The 19,495-nt window shown below is 36.0% G+C and overlaps 1 protein-coding gene across 4 annotated transcripts in view; it reads left to right on the top strand.

Moving 5' to 3' along the window:
- Positions 1–2,653: 2,653 nt before the first annotated feature.
- LOC117982822 (sodium/hydrogen exchanger 9B2-like) overlaps positions 2,654–19,495 on the top strand; it is a 52,306-nt gene continuing 35,464 nt past the window's right edge. The window contains exon 1 of one of the 4 annotated variants that reach the window (XM_034969253.2): positions 2,654–3,282. In XM_034969253.2, the coding sequence (XP_034825144.1) occupies positions 3,061–3,282 (222 nt within the window). In that variant the 5' untranslated portion in view covers positions 2,654–3,060. Of the gene's footprint in view, positions 3,283–6,879; positions 7,448–14,550; positions 14,701–17,428; positions 17,571–19,495 lie in introns of those variants that run through there. The other 3 variants (XM_034969267.2, XM_034969260.2, XM_069509276.1) reach the window with 3 other exon arrangements.

A 19,495-nucleotide genomic window follows, 5' to 3' on the forward strand; every position in this document is an offset into this window, starting at 1 on the left:
ATTAGGATCGAGCTTTCATAATAAAATGTTTAAATAGGCACACAAGTATATACGTTTTTTAAAAAAAAAAAAAAACGTAAACGTATTTTAAGAAATGTAGGTACCTATGTTTTTCATAATTTCCAACAGATAAAATTAGGATTAGATAAATACCTACTTGAACATCACTAGACAAACTTTAGCTAAAGAATAAAGACATTTTGTCAGATTTTCAATACAAAAACCGGCCAAGTTCGAGGCGGGCCACGCGCAGTGTATAGGGTTCCGTAGTCACAGTCCTCCAAAAACAGATATAACTCCTTAACCTGTAAACCCTACTTGGCCATGATAGATTTCCTTTAAAATTGATTATATATACTACTGCTGTGAGTTTTTTCACGTTCCTATATACTTACTACCATTTGGCTGATAGAGGGGGGGACACTAGACTCTAATTAAAATTAGCACTTTAAAACATCATATTTTACAAACGGATCTAGAAATCGAAAAATGATGTTCCCTCACCCACAGTATTTTTAACCGACTTCAAAAAAAGGAGGAGGTTCTCAATTCGTCGGAATCTTTTTTTTTTTTTTTTTTTTTATGTATGTTCCCCGATTACTCGAAGACGCCTGGACCGATTTTAAAAATTATTTTTTTGTTTGAAAGGGTATACTTCAAAGTTGGTCCCATTTAAATTTGGTGAAGATCTGATGAACATCTTCGAAGATAGATACTGGAACTCCTCAACGGATAAGAGTAAATTGCTCGCGATCAGTGTAATAGCTTAGTAAACAGTAGATTTTTAACCAGTCATAGCATAATTCCATGGGACCACTAAAAATTGTGAAATAATTTTTTTTTACAAAAAAAATAAAAACCGACTTCGATACACAAACACTAAAAATTGAAAAATAATTTAATTTATTACCGAATATATTATGTATACAAGAGTTAATATAGTTCCATAATAATATTTTTTGGGGTCGGTGCCAATGAGGTGCCACTGTGGAGTCTTATAAAAATAATATGAAGTCTAGACGATTCGCGCAGTTAAAGCTAATTGGCACCGGCACCAAAAAGTATTATTATGGAACTATATTAACTCTTGTATACATAATATATTCGGTAATAAATTAAATTATTTTTCAATTTTTAGTGTTTGTGTATCGACGTCGGTTTTTATTTTTTTTGTAAAAAAAATTTATAAAAGACCTATTCAACGATACCCCACATTATGGGGTAGACGAGAAAAAAAAATTCATCCCCACTTTACATGTAGGGGAGCTACCCTAAAAAAAATATTTATCAAAATTTTATTTCACCACTTTGTCGGCGTTATTAATATTTATAACCATGCCAAATTACGGATTTCTAGCACTATTAGTCTCTGAGATTAACCGAGGACGGACGGACGGACGGACGGACATGGCGAAACTCTAAGGGTTCCTTGTTTACTACGGAACCCTAAAAACCACGAAAACTCTTAAAACGTCAATCCTGAGTTAAATTTTATTTTACGATTATAATAATAAATGCCTACAAGACTATAATATTCGGAGCCTCAATAGCTCAACCGGTAAAGGAGTGGACTGAAAACCGAAAGGTCGACGACGGTTCAAATCCCGCCCGTTGCACTATTGTCGTACCTACTCCTAGCACAAGCCTGACGCTTAATTGGAGAGGAAAGGGAATATCAGTCATTTAATATGGCTAATATTCTATAAAAAAGAAAAAAGAAATATAATATATTATTAGTTATTACAATCAAGGAACTACTCTCTTACGACGAGGGTCCACCGCAAAACTACTTTGTTTTGACTGTTGAAAAGTTCGATGGATGGCGCTAAGTCCACGCGATTAACAGCTAGCGACATCTTACAGACTTTTCCAGATTTACCATGCCAAAGAAACATTATAAGCGTAAAGAGTGGAAGGCACAGATGAATGAATATACAACCTCTATGGTGGTAGGTGATTCCCAGAGTTTCTTTTAGATGACGTTGTTATTTTTACATAATTATTTGAGTATAGGGTCAAGTGTCAACTTAGATTGAGGAGTATACTTATTACGTCATACTATGCGAGCATCGCCCATCATCGTCGACCACTTTTCTGCCCAATCCATACTTCCATACTATATACTGTACTATAATATTATAAATGCTAAAGTGTGTATGTCTGTCTGTCCGTCTGTCTGTCTGCTAGCTTTTCACGGCCCGTCCGTTTAACCGATTTTGATGAAATTTGATACAGAGTTAGCTTGCAACCCGGGGAAGTAGGTACATAGGCCACTTTTCATTCCGGAAAATCAAAGAAATTCAGCGTGGATTTAGGATTTTTAAAAACCTAAATCCACGCGGATGAAGTCGCGGGCATCATCTAGTAATAGATAATTAGATATTATTTTGATTTGGGTACGGACGATACCGAAATGGGTACTACGAATATAAAAACTTATGTGCACTCCAGATTCCGTTATCATGAATTTTGGCAACATAAAATTTATTTTAGGTTAAATCGTATCCTACTCGGTCATGACAGCAAACAAAATAGTAATAAACATTAGCATTAATGATTTTCAAATGGCGCTTCATTTATAATGTCACAAGATCCTTTTAATTAATTTGAGACGATATCAAGTGTTTCAATAGTGTGCGAGCGCGTGCGCGACCAGTCCGCCAGAACTGTGGCGCTTGCTTACACACACTCTGCAGTGATTGTTGTATATATTACGGTGATCATAGTTGACATACTCAAAGTGCTTGTGTAAATCCTGAAAAGTGACAAAGACAACATCTCGCCGGCTGCGTTTCAAGGCACGACTGACCTACGTGACCACATCGATGTGCTAACACAAAGGGCCTCTAGCGCACGTACCCGAGGCAGCCGACTTCTAAGTTACTTTTTATCAGTAGTCTTTTCACTTCACCTTCAGCAAATATCTGATCGATCACCTGTCAAAAAATTGCTTGAAATATACTTCCGATACCCAGTGTTTTGTTTCATTGACTTCATCAAACTGTAATTGCGGTCAAACGAACGTGATGTTGATCTAATGTATCATTAGTTCTAGTAAGAATGAAAACTCGGAGTGATAAAGACAAATTGAATATAAATGGTAAAAGACATTTTAAAAATGTGCCAAAAATAGAGAAAAATGGGATAAAGCAAGACAACCGAAGTCCAAAGCCGCATTCGCCGATATTGGGTCCTCGGACTAAACGTTCAGGCGTGGAAGCCGTCAAAATGCATTTGAAAGCAACAGGTGGAACTGGTAGAACTTCTAGATCTGCAACTGCGGTAATACATTTTTATTTACACTTAATTTTCTTTTTACTAATATAATTATTGTTAAATAATAAGAACAGATGCCGTTCTGTTACTATCTTTCACAAAATAAATAATTAGTAAGTTTAACCATTTTCAACGCCTGATTCGTAACCGTTTTTTTTTCAATATAAAATATTTCAAGAATAAATCTTCCTTTTACAGAAAAAAACGATCTCATATCTTTATTATTATATTATGTTTATGTTGAATACTTTAAAACATGTTTGGAATATTTCAAAATAAGAATGGTCTTGCATACAAAATAATACCTAATGATATGACTATACCACGAGTGCGAGAAAACCTACTCCGCGGCCGTGACGCGAAAACCATGTGATTCGTTTATCACATTGCTGAGATCGTGACAAATAAAGATTATCGACCGCTAAAGAGGCTTACTACCTTGGGGATAACATTTCAGAATAAGAGAAATAACCATTGTTAATATCTTATTTAAATCTCACTGTCCCGCAAAACATATTACAACAGATGTTTGCACTGACTTATTGAAGTGATCACAAGACCGATTAGAGCTCTTAATACTTATATATACATATATATGTAAATAAAATTAATATATTTATGTACTCACTATTGTGTGCATAACTTGGATTTATTTATTTAAAAATAAATATGTTTATTGAGTATATTTTGGTAGTATTGCATAACATATTAACGAATTTTGTTGTGAAGGGGCTATAAAATAGATAATATTCTATGCTATTACCAAAGCTTGTGCTAGCAAGATTTAAATTTTTTTCTCCAATCTCATACAATAATAAAATGAAAAATCAACTAACTCAGCAATACCCATTCCAAACCCTTGGACCTAGAGAGCTTAAATTTTATACAGAGTTTCTTTTGTAATGTAGACACGGAATAAAGGCTGAATTTTTCGAAATGCCCACGAGTGGTCACTATTTTTAATGAAATAATTTGATAGGTAATTTAAAAAACAAATTATAATCTACGAAAAAAAAATAGCATGTTTTTTTATTTAACTACTAGTCCTGTCTAAAAAATTAACCATCTCGTTTACTGTAATGATCCTAATAGAACGACTATTAACGCCACTTATTACAACTAACTAGAGTGTGTAACCAACACACTAAGACAATTAGTTTGCGTAATCTTAACACACAAAATACACTACACAATTCATTAGAGCAATTGAGAAAAACGGACAAATATTTAAGAATAATGTAAGACAACTCTAATTGCAATTACGTAAGTTTCTTTATTGTGATACATCAACAATTGTGCCCCTCAAAAAGCCCAAATACCGATTTTCATAGATTAAACTTGAAAAATTACAGACTTTCATACAAACTTTCATTTCCTATCTAACTCCCTTAGGGGTTGAATTTCCAAAAATCCGTTCCTAGTGGGTGCCTACGTTATAAAACGAACCTACTGTTAAAATTTATTTCAATTTCAACCCCAGCGTGAATTAGTCTGTCAGTCAGGACAAGTCTTTTAATTTATATTATATAGTTATTACTTATAATAACACTTTACATATAGGGGAGCTACCCTAAAAAAAATATTTATCAAAATTTTATTTCACCACTTTGTCGGCGTGATTAATATTTATACCGATGTCAAATAACAGATTTCTAGCACATTATAGTGCTAATATCATAATATATTTAATAGTCTCTAAGATTACCCGAGGACGGACGGACGGACAGACATGGCGAAACTATAAGGGTTCCTTGTTTAGTACGGAACCCTTTATACTTTGACATAAGAATTTTTTACGCCTTTATTACCTGTTATCTCCTTACGCCACCATGATCCAAACTTCATAGTCGCTGATTGTTCCTCCCTGTGTTGGGAACAATACTCATTCACTCTGGCAATACGCAAAGAAAATTTAAGCTTTTACAAAATAAAAAAGGTCTAGCACGCGCTGGCTCTCTCTCTATTAATTAACACACAAACTAACGGTTTTTTACCACCCCCGCCCCCCCTAGTGCTTATTTGAAAAATCCTAATAGTTCGTATATAACATTAGACTCATACGTCGTTGTGATGCAAAATAATTGCAGAAATAGGTTATTCGTAAATAACAAGTTTAAGTACAATAAAGTTTTGTTTGGCTGTATTGACAGATACGGTCGTAAAATTTAGGCGTGACAACAGCTTTTTCATTGTCTGAAATATCGCTACAGTGTACCACCATGTATGTTTGTATACTCTAAATAGATACATTATGTATATCATGTAGTGTAGGTAGAATATGCCATAGGTAAGTTCGGACCACAGGACAATGCTTTTAACGAAATTGCGACACAAATTTACGTACCTATATAAATATTCATCAATACAATACATTCTAAAAACTGACTGATATATCAAAACCAACCTAAACCAAGTTAAAAACTTGAAATTTTAACAGTAGGTTGCTTTTATGTCCAATCTATTAAACCAATCGTTTTTGGGGACAGATGTTATATGCCTCACGAGCATCTACTCTCTGCTGGCCGATAGTCTGGTACCTACATTCGTACACGGGACCGCCCATGGCGGACTTAATTTGGTCGGTCCATCGCGTAGGTGACCTTCCCTGCACTACAAGAGGCTCAATGGAGTCACTCTCACGCCAGAAGCGAAGCCGGGGCGGGTCAGCTAGTATTTTATCGTTTAATTGTATTAGACCTACGCAATAACTAATGGGCTGACTAAACCGAAACTACCGAAGTCAAAAACTGCCCCAGCTTTGATCAAGATCGGTCCACAAGATATCCAAGGACCTGGTGCGAATTTCAAACAGACGTAGCCGGGCGCATAAGCTAGTTTTACTAAGATTGAAATCAAAGTCCGATTTCTAGGCCTATTGACTTGTAACATGTACCTACTACGAGATAAATTTAAGATCACTACAAGAAGATAAATATCGCATACACTTAATCTTTTATCTGGAAAAATCCGCTGAACTTTCCACAACATTTCAATCATTTGAACCTTATGTTTAATGAATTGTTTGTACTCAATATTAGGAATCGTGTGTCCTTACTTGTTCATACAAACCGACTTAATCTCTACTTAATATTATAAATACGAAAGTGGGTTTGTTCGTTGATTTGTCCTTTTTATCCCGAAAAACCAAAACGTTCCCATGGGATTTTTATGAACCTAAAATGGACAAACTCGCGAGTATCAGCTAATTTGATCATAAGTTTAAAAAAAAGCAAGAATTTACTTACTTTAGATTCGTCAAAGGCGAGATGAGACCAAAAATATGCCTCCTCATTTCTAAATCTCTATTCTCCAAAAAAACTAATAATACAATACTCTATCTTTCTAATAAAATACCAATTTCATTATTCTAATACAACCTATTTTGACCGATAAAGCTTAAAAATATGATAATATATTTTATTATTTTCCTTAATATAATGAGGGCCATGGACATCGTGCAAGTTTATAACTTTGTGTTAATGTGCAGTATTCTCATATTATTTACCATAAGTTCCACACGCTCCAAGACTCCATATTTTATTGTTTACACGTGACTTGTATAAAAAGCAATGTTAATGTTTAAATTGTAACAGTTGAGCTGAAACACTTCAAACAATTCCAGTGTACTCACACAGTAACATCGAGAACCGCATAAACTAAACAAATCAAATTGTTTTCTAAATAAGCCAATGACAATAACAAAAACCAATCAAATATACCTAATAAATAGAGTTTAGATTTCATTAATGTTTAATCCGATGAAGGGAATAGACGTTTTCCTGAAAATATATAGTTAGAGAAAAGTGTTCATCGTGTTGTCAGTGTAGAACAGTAGTTTCTGTTAACACGCAAGTCTGTACGGACTTTATCGCCACGTTCCGTCAATTTGTGACCGATTGCCCGATGTCAGATTAAGAGATCGGATCGGACTCAGAAGATTGGATATCAGAGATTTTGGCACGCACTCATCTCGTTCTTATCCTTGTTCTATCTAAGGCATCCACTTAAACCGCGTGACTTGAGACAACACTTAAAAAAGTTTACATACTTTATCAGTATATTAGATATTATCGATATCATCGACCGAATAACATACATAAGTGTACATTGGACAGATTATGCTGTGGTGTTTTGTGAAAAGTCGAAAGTCAACCGAATGTGATCATCGAAGGTACGTATTATTAATACTTTCGAAAACTTTTCAATTTTTTTAGTTATAACTATTTTAAGCTTCTAAACAATTTATAAGACAACTCTACTTCAGAAATTTCATTTGATCGTTGATTTGTTAGGTCCGGCCCGTCCGTCAAGACATACTTAAAAGTATATTAACAATGCATATTTCAGTAACCACTAAAATGCTATACTTAAAATTTGGAGTATGATTTAAATAACGCATATCCAACTTCATTTTAAATTAAAGAATTGAAAACATATTTTAATTTTCAATGTTGCAAAAGGAATCGAAATGGGGGATCAAATTTTTTGATAAATACCAAAAATACCCATGGTTTCCAAAAACTAAGTACCCTTATTAAATCTACCATGACTTTAAATCCAAAGCGGTTGCTAAAAAACAATGATCGCGAAATACGCGAAAAAGATTTTTATGACCTAATAAAAACAAAAGTTATCCATGTCATTTATTGACTATCGTATATTTTTTTCCGATAACTACTTATTATTTTGACACCGTACCTTCTAATCAGACACTGTTTTAGGATTTATATTTTAAAGCTCGTGGTTTGAGATTCATTTAATTTATCAAATGCTAAATAATTAAAACACTGAATGTTCGTTTAAATAGATGTTCAGTACCTAGCTGGTTCTTTTTTCTGCTCAGATTAATAAATAGATAGATAGGTATATCAAAATAGATACATGAAAATAAAGCTCTGTAAAAAACAAAATTCTGAGATTACCTCAAAAGACTATAAATATAATAAAAAAATATGAAAACGAACCGCGGGCAAAACTTTTATCGGTTGAAATAAAACCCCTGACCATACAAACCCTGAGTTACAAAAAGAAATAATTGTTCTACTTACGTTAAAAATTACCAAAGTTACAGGGTTTTCCAGATTTTTAATGTTGGAGGCGGCGATCTTGAAAAAAACAACTTCTGGTTGACTGATTTTGGTCGCCTTTTTTGTCAATGAAAACCTACGAGTCGAGCCTCGCTCTTTAGAGTTCTGTACATAATAATTATGAACAACATAATTTTTTTGGTTCTATGAAATATTTCATTTCCGAGCTAGACATAACAACAGAACGTTAAAGATAAACCCAAAAAATATTCATTTGCTTTGGTCACAGCTTACAAACCACTTTATGAATTGTTGTTTTCAGTATCTGTTGTTTATAAATATACAGTAAGTATATCGTACATAAATTTGGCATGCAAATAGCTCCTATGACGTAGACATCCGTTACGAAAAGATTTTTGAAAGTTCAACCCCTAAGGGGGTAAATTAGGGGTTTGAAATTTGTATAGTCCACGCGGACGAAGTAATGGGCATAAGTAAGATAAAAAGAATAAAAATATATTTTTACTCTACGCAATAAGTTCTAGACAATGATACCCCTTATGCTAGGGTAAGGAAAAAGATTTTTGTTCGGCTCCTTTTTCATGTATGCAAAACATTACCACCGGATTACCGGAATACCGGATTTTTCCTTTGAAAAATCCGGTATTCCAGTAATCCGGTTTCGGTCTATGTTTTACACCAAATACTAAAATATCAGGTCTGTAACGCATTTCTTCTACGAGCTCGAGACCTGTGACACGCAGATTGACAGCAGAGTGACATTATTAGGGCTCCATTTTTTTAGGATTTTTGTTACGGAACTCTAAAAACCGTTTAAAGACCCTTTGTGGGAATTTGTCCTAGGATAGGTGAATTTTTCACTAGTTCAGATAATGATGATTAGATACGTAGCAGCAACTCGATAGATATTGCTCAATCATCGCAACCTTCGAGGATTTATTGACACGCAAAGACTGTATATCATTCAAACTACTATAGAATTTTAATTGTTGAGGAAAAATGCCGCAATATAAATTATTACCGTTTTCCCACATTACTTAGATATTATGAATTAGATAATAGACTAGCCATATACACGTTGCCATGATCTCCTGTTATTGCAATACCCAGGATCGATTCACATATTGGTTAGTAAATAGCGTATCAAATCAAAATTTGATACGCACATATGTGAGATATACATAATATACTTTTAACCACGTAAAGCACTACGCGGATGCTGCCAATGCTATGTTTTTTTTTAGGATTTTCAAAAACCCTTTTATAATGTTTACCTACAAACTACGTTATCTAACCCTTTTCTTGACTTCGTAACACCCGTGATACACCATTTAAGAAACACGGAACACCTGTGCAAAATTTCATGCTTCTAGATTCACTGTACCCACTGGTTTAAGCGGTGCGTTTTCTGCACTTCTGTCAGTCAGGCTGTATGTAGACATTTGAAATCTTCAGTCTTGAATTTACCATTGTTTTCCAATGCATTCATTTGTTACTAGCTCTAGCCATTGACTTTGTGCACATGTCCTAAGCTCTACAAACACCTGTGCATATAGTAAGGACCGATGTTGAAGCAGTGGGTACGTGAAGTTACGAACTGCGAAAAATTCGTCTTTATCGTCTATAAGTACATTTTTGTATGATGCACCCATAATCAAAGAATTTTTTTTACTATTAAAATTATTATAATTGGCTATTAATATTTTTTAATTTCTACTGTAGAATTAATAAGTAATTGGCAGTTTCTTTGTTCTGTGGTGATTTTTACTGTGGCGGTAGGTATGAATAGAGAGTCCCGGCTGACAGTCTAGTCTCTTAGAAAGTAGAATGTCTAGTATGTTATGAATAGAGACACTCAGACAGACGCCGACTCCACTCCAACTCAACTCACAATAAAGCATGGAAATGTGAGCTTAATATCGAGTTCCATAGGGTGTAATTTTCCATTTAATTGAAAGAAGTGCACGTAGGGCCACTTCCAACTCGTTGATGCTGAAGCGAAAGTTGGAGTTGGAACTGTGTTGCAATGGTGTCAAGCTTATGCGAAACCTTTGTAATGTGCGAAAACCTTTAGCCTAAAGCCTGATTAATGTCGGCATCTCTACTAGATATGCCTGTTAGTTAAAGCAGAGTGGAGATGTGTTCAGTCAACCAGCCCAATTAGATTTTCGAGAGATGACGTGATTGAAAATTATCGTCATATCATTTTTAATAATCTAATTGATATCTGCTGAACACATCTGCGCTGAAGTGGACAGTCAGTCACCTTTAAGGTTGCACTAGTTCTATTTTTATTATTCTAGATCTAAAACTAAGCCAAGTATCGATTTATCTCTTCATTATCTATGTATGTTAAACAACAATATGGTAAAATTGTAGTTATTTTGTGAGGAACTTCTGAAAAATCTTTATTTTAGAGCAAATTCTGACGTAATTTCGTACATGAAAAAGTTACACAAAAATAAGATATTCAATGTTTAAAAATGTCAGATATCGCGCATGTTTCGAGTAATACGGATTAAAATAAGTAGCATGCTCTTACGCAGCTAGGAGCTACCGAAGACAGATTTTAATAATACCTAACTAGCTTATCCCCGCGACTTCCTCCGCCTGGACTACACAAATTTCAAATTTTACCCCCTTAGGTTGAATTTTCAAAAAAAATTCTTTCTTAACGGACGTCTACGCCATAATAGCGATATGCATGCCAAATTTCAGCCCGATCCGTCCATCAGTTTGAGCTGTGCGTTGATAGATCAGTCAGTCATACAGTCAGTCTAGTCGGTCAGTAAGCTTTTCCTATTATATATTAAATCGATTAGAGATGTCAGTAAGACACAATTATTATTACCTAATCACGTAATGCAAGAAACTTACAATAATTATAAGATAAGTCTGATAATTATAAGTAAGTGGGTCTGTAAATAATTGTAAAATTGTTATTTTACAATTTAATTTATGCTACATAGTTAATACATAACAAAAGATTATTAAATAATTATCACCTTTTCCATAGATATTATATCTATTAATATTACTTATTATTATTATTATTTTTTTTTTTTAATAGATATAGCGAGCAAGCGAGCAGGCGGGTCACCTGATGTTAAGTGATTACCGCCGCCCATGAACATTTGCAGCACCAGAGGAGCCGCCGATGCGTTGCCGGCCTTTTAGGAATTTGTTGGTCCGCCCCTTGAATAACCCCATGTTATAATCTAGTGGGAACACCGCCGATGGGAGTTGGTTCCACAGTTTGCACGTGCGTGGAAAGAAGGATCTGGCGCAGCGGACGGTCGAAGTGCACCAGACACCCAGATGGTGAGGGTGAAATTCCTTACGGTGGCGCGCGGTGCGGTTGTAGAAAAAAGAGGGTGGAATGAGGTCAAAAAGCTCTTCAGAGCACTCCCCATTATACAGGCGATAGAACACGCATAGAGAGCTAACGTCTCTGCGGTGCTCCAGGCTTTCCAACGAGGCGGTTAGTTTGGGATCGTCCACAAGTCGAACAGCCCGCCTTTGGATCCGATCAAATGGAAGGAGTTGGTACTGGGGTGCTCCAGCCCAAAGGTGGGAGCAGTACTCCATGTGAGGGCGGACTTGCGCCTTATAGAGTAGGAGCCTATGCTCGGGCGCGAAGTACCGCTTTGCTCTGTTGAGCACCCCAAGCTTTTTGGAGGCTAATTTGGCCTTGCTTTCCAAATGATCGCGGAATTGAACCTCGCTCGAAATGTGGACTCCAAGGATCCCAATGCTGTTGGAAGGTGTGAGGGGAGTGCTCTGAAAGAGAAGAGGCAGTGTAAAAGGGGACTTCTTGGCGGAAAACGCGCAAACCTGTGTTTTAGTTGGGTTAAATTGCACTAGGTTTTGTGCGCCCCATTAATAAAAGAAACAAGCAATAAGTACCTGTTTTACCACATTCTTTTTAACAGACTGTCATCAATCATCATCATCATGATCAACCCATTACTGGCTCACTACAGAGCACGGGTCTCCTCTCAGAGTGCGAAGAGTTTTTGGCCATAGTCTACCACGCTGGCCATGTGCGGATTGGTAGACTTCACACACCTTTGAGAACATTATGGAGAACTCTCAGGCATGCAGGTTTCCTTCACCGTTAAAGCAAGTGATATTTAATTACTTAAAACGCACATAACTCCGAAAAGTCCCGGTCAGGGGTGCGGGATCGAACCCCGACCTCGGATTAGAAAGCGGAAGTCCTAACAACTAGGCTATCACAGCTTGAAGATAATATTAACAGACTGTGGTAAAGTAAAATAATATTTTTATGCATACCTATGGTTGGAGGTTCAACGAAGCTTTGCTTTTTATATGGGGGGGATGCGTGGTATGGATGCGAGCTACGGATGAGAGCTACGGATAGAAGCTACGGATGGAAGCTACGGATGCGCGAGTGGGGTAGCCCATGCTCTCCCTAGCGTCGATGTGTACATAGCCTAGTTCGAGTCACGCACCTACCTCGCACAGCTATACCTTGCGGTAGCGCATTTTCATAGCACATCCCCACTCCGCTACACCGCTTAGCATTCTTGGAAACGGTCACATAATTTCGTAGCTTATCTTTGACCTCCTCACAGCATATCTCTGGTGGAAAAGCAGCTTAAGGAAAAGCAGCCCAGCTCCCGTCAATAACTCCCATCCATAGCTCTTATCCGTAGCATGCATCCTTCCATATAAAAATCCATCGTCACTTCCAACCCGTTTCCACCAATGCTAAGGCATGTGGAGCAATAAAAATGATTGGTGGAAATCACACAAAGATATCCATAGCAACGCAGCATAGCACGTCGCTGGTGGAAAAGCAGCCTAAGGCCCGGTTTCCACCTAAGCAGAGCGGAGAAGAGATGTGTTCAGTCAACCAATCAAATTTGATTTTTTTCACATAACCGGGTCAGTTGATGTAACATAAAGCTCGTTGATAGTTGATGACAAGCTAAAATACGCCAAGAAAAAACTTGATTGAAATTAATGTAAACAGTTTAAATATCTAATAAAACGTCTCGTTGTGTTTTGATTAAATATGTATTTCTAAAGTATACAATTCTACATGCAAGTTACATATTATGTAGCTATGAAACGTTTTTTCATAAATTCGGAAAAGTATTAAAGCTGCTTTTGATTAGTACAAAAATTAGGTACCTAATTTTTATTAAATAACACACAGGATTTAATTAAATCCATACTAATATTATAAATGCGAAAGTGTGTCTGTGTGTCTGTCTGCTAGACTTTCACAGCTCATGCGTTCAACCGATTTTAACGTTTGGTACAGAGATAGCTTGCATCCCGGAAAATCAAAGAGTTCTCACGGGACTTTTTAAAGCTTAAATCCACGCGAACAAAGTCGCGGGCATCATATACCTATAGTCAAAGTCAAAGTCACAGTCAAAAATGATTTATTCAAAATAGGTAATAAATTACTCTTTTTGATGATCAGATGTTGGATTTGTAAGATATAGTGAACTGATATTAAAATATAGGTAATTACTAATTACTACCTATTTAACTATTGATTGAATTTGATTTTTTATTTTTATTTTATACAATATAAGTATTTTAGGAGGACATAGGCTAGTTTGTTATCGCGGAAAATCAAAGAGTTGCTACGAGATTTTCAAGAATCTAAATCCACGTGGACAACGGTATTCGGCACAGTGCACAGTGCGCTTGGTTGAGATGTTACATCTCACCAACGTTGATAGGATTCGAGAGTCAATACTCTTCAGCGGTAAAGTAAAAATAATGGGACGCATGGTTTTAAAGTTCAACAAGTTCCTCCATACATCTTCAGCCAGCACTCCGAGTGAAAACTTTATAAAATTAAAATCGGTGGTTCTGAATTTTTGGCTTTAAAGCAAGGGTTTTTAGGTCCATTTCAGTCTGATGATGATTTGTGTTCGATACTCGAATTCTATCAAACGTTCGTGAAATTAAAATCTCATACTAAGCATACAAAGATAGCTTGCATCCTGGGAGACGGTCGTACATCTATACTATTTTTTATCCAGGAAAATCAAAGATTTCCCATGGATTTTTAAAAACTAAATACACGCAAACGAAGTCGTGGTCATCACCTAGTCTTCTATATTTTTCGCGTTATTGTCATATTATCTGAAGTGTGAATATGTTTTATCATCATAACCTTATCTCTGAAACTCGTTTATATTCAAGAAGTGTCAATTGGGATACAATTGGCAGGGACAGGACGGCCATAATAACATTGGGCATTTGTACATCGCGCTGTCACAGTCAACTCGTCGATGAGCGGGATCGCGTGATGCTTACAAATAATAATAAATAGAACGATTTTAAAAGGAACTTGTGAAGTGCTAGTGGTGCCGCATAATTCAAAATGGTACGTTGTAACTTTCTACTATTATTATGGTGTTCTTTAGTATGGCAACATCGGTTAAGGATTTTAGATTCAACTTTCTACTATTTCTTTTTCAATGCTTTTATTTTCCTAATCAATTAATTATATTTTCAATTATATCGATTACGATTTTACAATATATTTGTGTGTATTATGTTTATGTGTATGTGGATGTCTTCTGAGTGCAACGTTGTAATTTGTAAAGCTTAATTTTTTTTGTTATCTGAAGGATTCCTCATTGATGTTTGAGGAATCTAGGATTCCTCTTTGTCTTCCTCAAGTTGATGTCATTTGTTTCTATCTTAGGCACTTTGTTCGTTGTCTTCTGTCTGTCTGTCTGTCTGTCTGTTTGTCTATCTGTCGTGTCTGTTAAGAGACCTACTTCCCGTTGACCTAGAATCACGAAATTTGGCAGATAAGTAGGTCTCATAGCACACGTAAAGGGAAAAATCCGAAAACAGTGAATTTGTGGTTACATCATTAAAAAATTAAAATGTGTTCATGAACAAATAACTAGTAGTTTCACTTTCAAAATAAGATTACTATACCTACCAAGTGGAGTGTCATATGAAAGGGCTTTACCGGTACATTCTACAACAGATTTTTATTTGTTTTTATGCGTAATAGTTTTTGATTTATCGCGAAAATGTCGAAAAAATACGACTGCATTGCGGAACCCACGGTGCGCAAATCTAACTAGCACTTGGCCAGTTTTTTCATCTCTTTGTACTATTAGTCTAGCGCATCGTTAGTCTACCGATTGTTTTTGGCCGGCTTGTTCTCGCCAGGTGTCGCCAGGTGATATTTTTTTGTTGTCTTTATATAAATCTTAATTTATATCTAGCCAGTGGCCTTTTCTCACCCAGTTTTAGTACTTACATATTTCTAGACGTCTCAGTTAACTTTGTATTTTTTAAGGACTACTGAATTAGATATTTTAGTATCAAATGAAAGGTTTCATTGTATAATTCCGAAAATATAAGCTATTTAAATATAGGTAGCTATTGCAAATATGAATCATTCGTCCGTGGTGGTATTTTAAGGATTTCGTACCTACCTACCATTATGTACGCATAGACCATTATGAACATATTTTGATCAGAATGAATAAATAATCAAAGGATTATACAAATTTTTATTAAATTTCCAATAAACAATTTAAACAACATGGTTTTTAACAGTTTGTTAAAAAAACATAATAATTAAAACTAAATAATTAAATAAAAACTGAAATAAATTAAATTAAATCTAAAATCTCATCGAAACCACGGCAGCGAGGTATTGTAGCTGTACCCAAGATGCTTGCAGCCCTGGCAGCATTGCCCCTTTGGATGGAACTAATTTTATTTAGCCAAGTTAGCCGCTAGCTTGTGGATCCGCGGTAGACTCGGTAACTTTTTGAAATTCTGTTTGCAATTCTTAAAAAAATGACTTTTTAGGGTTCCGTACCCAGAGGTTAAAAACGAAGCCCTAATAATGTCACTGCTGTATCTCTGTTTGTTTGCGTGCCCGTCTGTCTGTCTGTCTGTCCGTTTGTCTGTCCATCTCTCTGTCTGTCTGTCTATCTATCTGTCCGCGTGTCACAGGTCTCTAGCTCGTGGGCAAAATGAATTACAAACCTGAAATTTTGGTATTTGGTGTAGAACGTTGACTTAAGCCAATCATTGAATTAGAAATTCAATTCAATTATTTGGGGAGCTCCGTTACATGACCCCCCGGATGAGCCGGATTTTTCACACTAGCATGTGGGGGGGGGCATATCATTGTTTAGAACTGATTGAGTAGACTATTGTAATATTATAATTTAGGAGAATATTTTTATTTATTTCTATCTTACAAAATAAGGAAATGGAGGGCTAGCAAATTTACAGTTTTAGACCATTTTCGTGACGAAGGCTATATAAAAAACTAAACTAGTTAGGAATGTGAAATTTCGGTATATTATGAACCATATACTATAATTAAAAAACAAATACTGAAAACAACCATTCGTAAAGTAGTTTGTAAGCTGTGACCAAAACAAACGAACATTTTTTGCGTTTTTATTTCATGGTTTGTTGCGATGTCTAGCTCGGAAATGTTCGGTTGTTTATAATAATTATGAACGGAACTCTAAAAGAGCAAGGCGCGACTCGCACTCGGCTAGTCATTTAGAGTAGGTACCTAATATTTAGTCGGTTTTTGTTTTTGACCTTCATCTCGATGTCCTGGCTCATCACTTTGTATATTTTTCTACTTAGATAAAGTTTGATCCTAAGCAGACTAAAGATAACACAATCGGACTTTTGTTTTGTTTCTTGTGCAATATTATGCAGTGTTTGTGAACGTAAACCAAAAATGTAAAGCATAATAGAGTAATAATAATGACCTCAATGTAGTACTACTACAGAACGGGTCATGTACTGAACGGGTCATGTGTGGGATGGGGCTGCGACTCATTTTTGCGTACATTTTGATGTCCACTTGACATACTAACTTTGACAGCTTCTTAGGACACAATTTTGTTTGAAATAGGAAATAGCCCTTGTTCCGTACTTTTGATGTATTTATAATCATAGCACAAACCAGCGTCTTTTCCAAATCGTAGACTTATTTTTATTACAATCGGTCGGGGTTTACCTATGTGGCCGCTTACTAAAACGGCAACACTACAGTTGTCAGTCGAAGTGACACATACCGCGAACGCTCCGCGAGAACGCGTGACACACACCAAACACAAGCCTCTAACGGCTATCATCAAAAAAAGCAAAACTTTAGACGCGAAGTTCATCACCCTTCGACCAGATCATCAACCCTGGACCTTACCAGCGCATCTTGGGGGCCCCCATCATCGGAGCGCGTTCCCGGATCCGGTAAGTGACTGCATTACAAACACTGACCGTCCATTAGCTTTTCTTCTAAACAGCCCTTCTTTACACTAATTTAGTTCGAAGAGTAAAAATGCTATTTATTAACCGACTTCAAAAAAGGAGAAGGTTCTCAATTCGTCGGAATCCTTTTTTTTTATCTTACTCACATAAACATAGCTAAACTATTATTTAGACGCATATTAGCAGTAGGTACACAATATATTATAAGTATCATTCCGCAAAATGGACCAGACGAGTCAACACCTATTTTTGTATATACAAGGGTCTTATCATAATATTTTATTACCCTTGGAATCTTTTTCAAACGGTTACTCGTAAGTATAGAAGGTACAGGAAAAGTTGTTTATTATTATTTTCCTACAGTGAATGATTTGATGAAACTATCACCATAGTTTCCTGTTAGTAATATTTATTTCGTTCATTAAACGCATCATCAATTCATTATATCTGTACAATTTTTCCATTAACAATAATAGATATTATAATTAATTAACGTTAATAACAACGGTATATTGGAAGGAAAGATATTTTTATAATAGTGCAACGGGTGGGGTTTGAACCGGCAACCTTTCGGATTTCAGTCAGCGAGGCTCTAAATTACAATATATGTATTGCACTAGCTGATGCCAGAGTCATCGTCCGTGACTCCTTGTGAATTTAGATTTTTAAAATCCCATGAAAAATCTCCGAGATGTAAGGCTATTCGACCAAACAGGTTTAACGGCTGGGCTGTGAAAATGTAACAAACAGACAGACACACTTTTGCATTTATGATATTAGTTTGGATTAACTATAACCTAGCGTTAATGATTTTAAGCTTATTTCGTGGTTTAACGACATATTTTAATGTAGATGACGGGTACCAATCCCGTCGTGACCACGACCTGTGCAATTGGGTTGAAATATCGACAAATAAAAACATCAAATCAATCGTGGAATGTACCCGTTATCTACATTAAAATACACCTAGCGTTGTTCTCTTAATTGTTGTAACTCGTAGTGCGTATCCTTAAACCTTATATTTATACCATAGTCTATAGTACAAGCAAGCTGAGACGGATCAACTAGATTAGGAAGAAATCCATTACATAGGGGAGAGCACGGATAACATCATAATACGAGTTTAGTTATCAGGGTCTCGAGAAACTATTTATTACAATTTAACTACGATTTCTACATCCATTTTTCATTTTGGTAAATGAAATAGGTTATTCTGGATCTTTGATAATGATAAAGTCGTTTTTATAATGGATAGATACTTGTAACAACAGTGGCATTTCCATAAAGAGGAAAACTGTAAATTCCTGTTCTTAGCTCATTTGATTTCATACAAAATTATGTAATAGATACCTGTTTCAGGCGTTACCTTATCTTTGACAAGGCGACAATTTTCCGATACAGTTCTTGCAATTCACGAAGGCGAGTGGACTTTACTTGTGGTTACGTCGGATACGCAGGCATTGCGGTGTGCGTGCATGTCGGACCAATCAGTCGCGAGCAAGCGCTCACAAACGCACACATTTAGTGTACCTTACTTATGCCGATACGACTTAAACACAAGCATGGGTCACTCGCCTTCGTGAATTGCAAGAACTGTACCTATAAAGTAATTGTTAAGAATGCATGTCAAGAAAAAATTACGACACTCATAACCTTGTAGTGCAGTTGTGTTTCCTAAAAAATATATAAGTGGTTGTCTGTTGGTGGTCCAATAAAAAAATATTCAAAAAACCGTCCATAATCCTTAGTTGTGTCCACCGGTGGCGCACCCCGCCCGGCAGGAGTTTTGGTTTATGGGGCGCGGTGATGTGCCACCGGTGGCCACGTGAAGATTTGCCCCGTCGGACAGTGACACCATATTTTTAACAGACTTCAAAAAAAGGAGGAGGTTATCAATTCGACTGTAT

Source organism: Maniola hyperantus, chromosome 1 (assembly GCF_902806685.2).
Source record: "Maniola hyperantus chromosome 1, iAphHyp1.2, whole genome shotgun sequence".
Classification (NCBI taxonomy): Eukaryota; Metazoa; Arthropoda; class Insecta; order Lepidoptera; family Nymphalidae; genus Maniola; species Maniola hyperantus.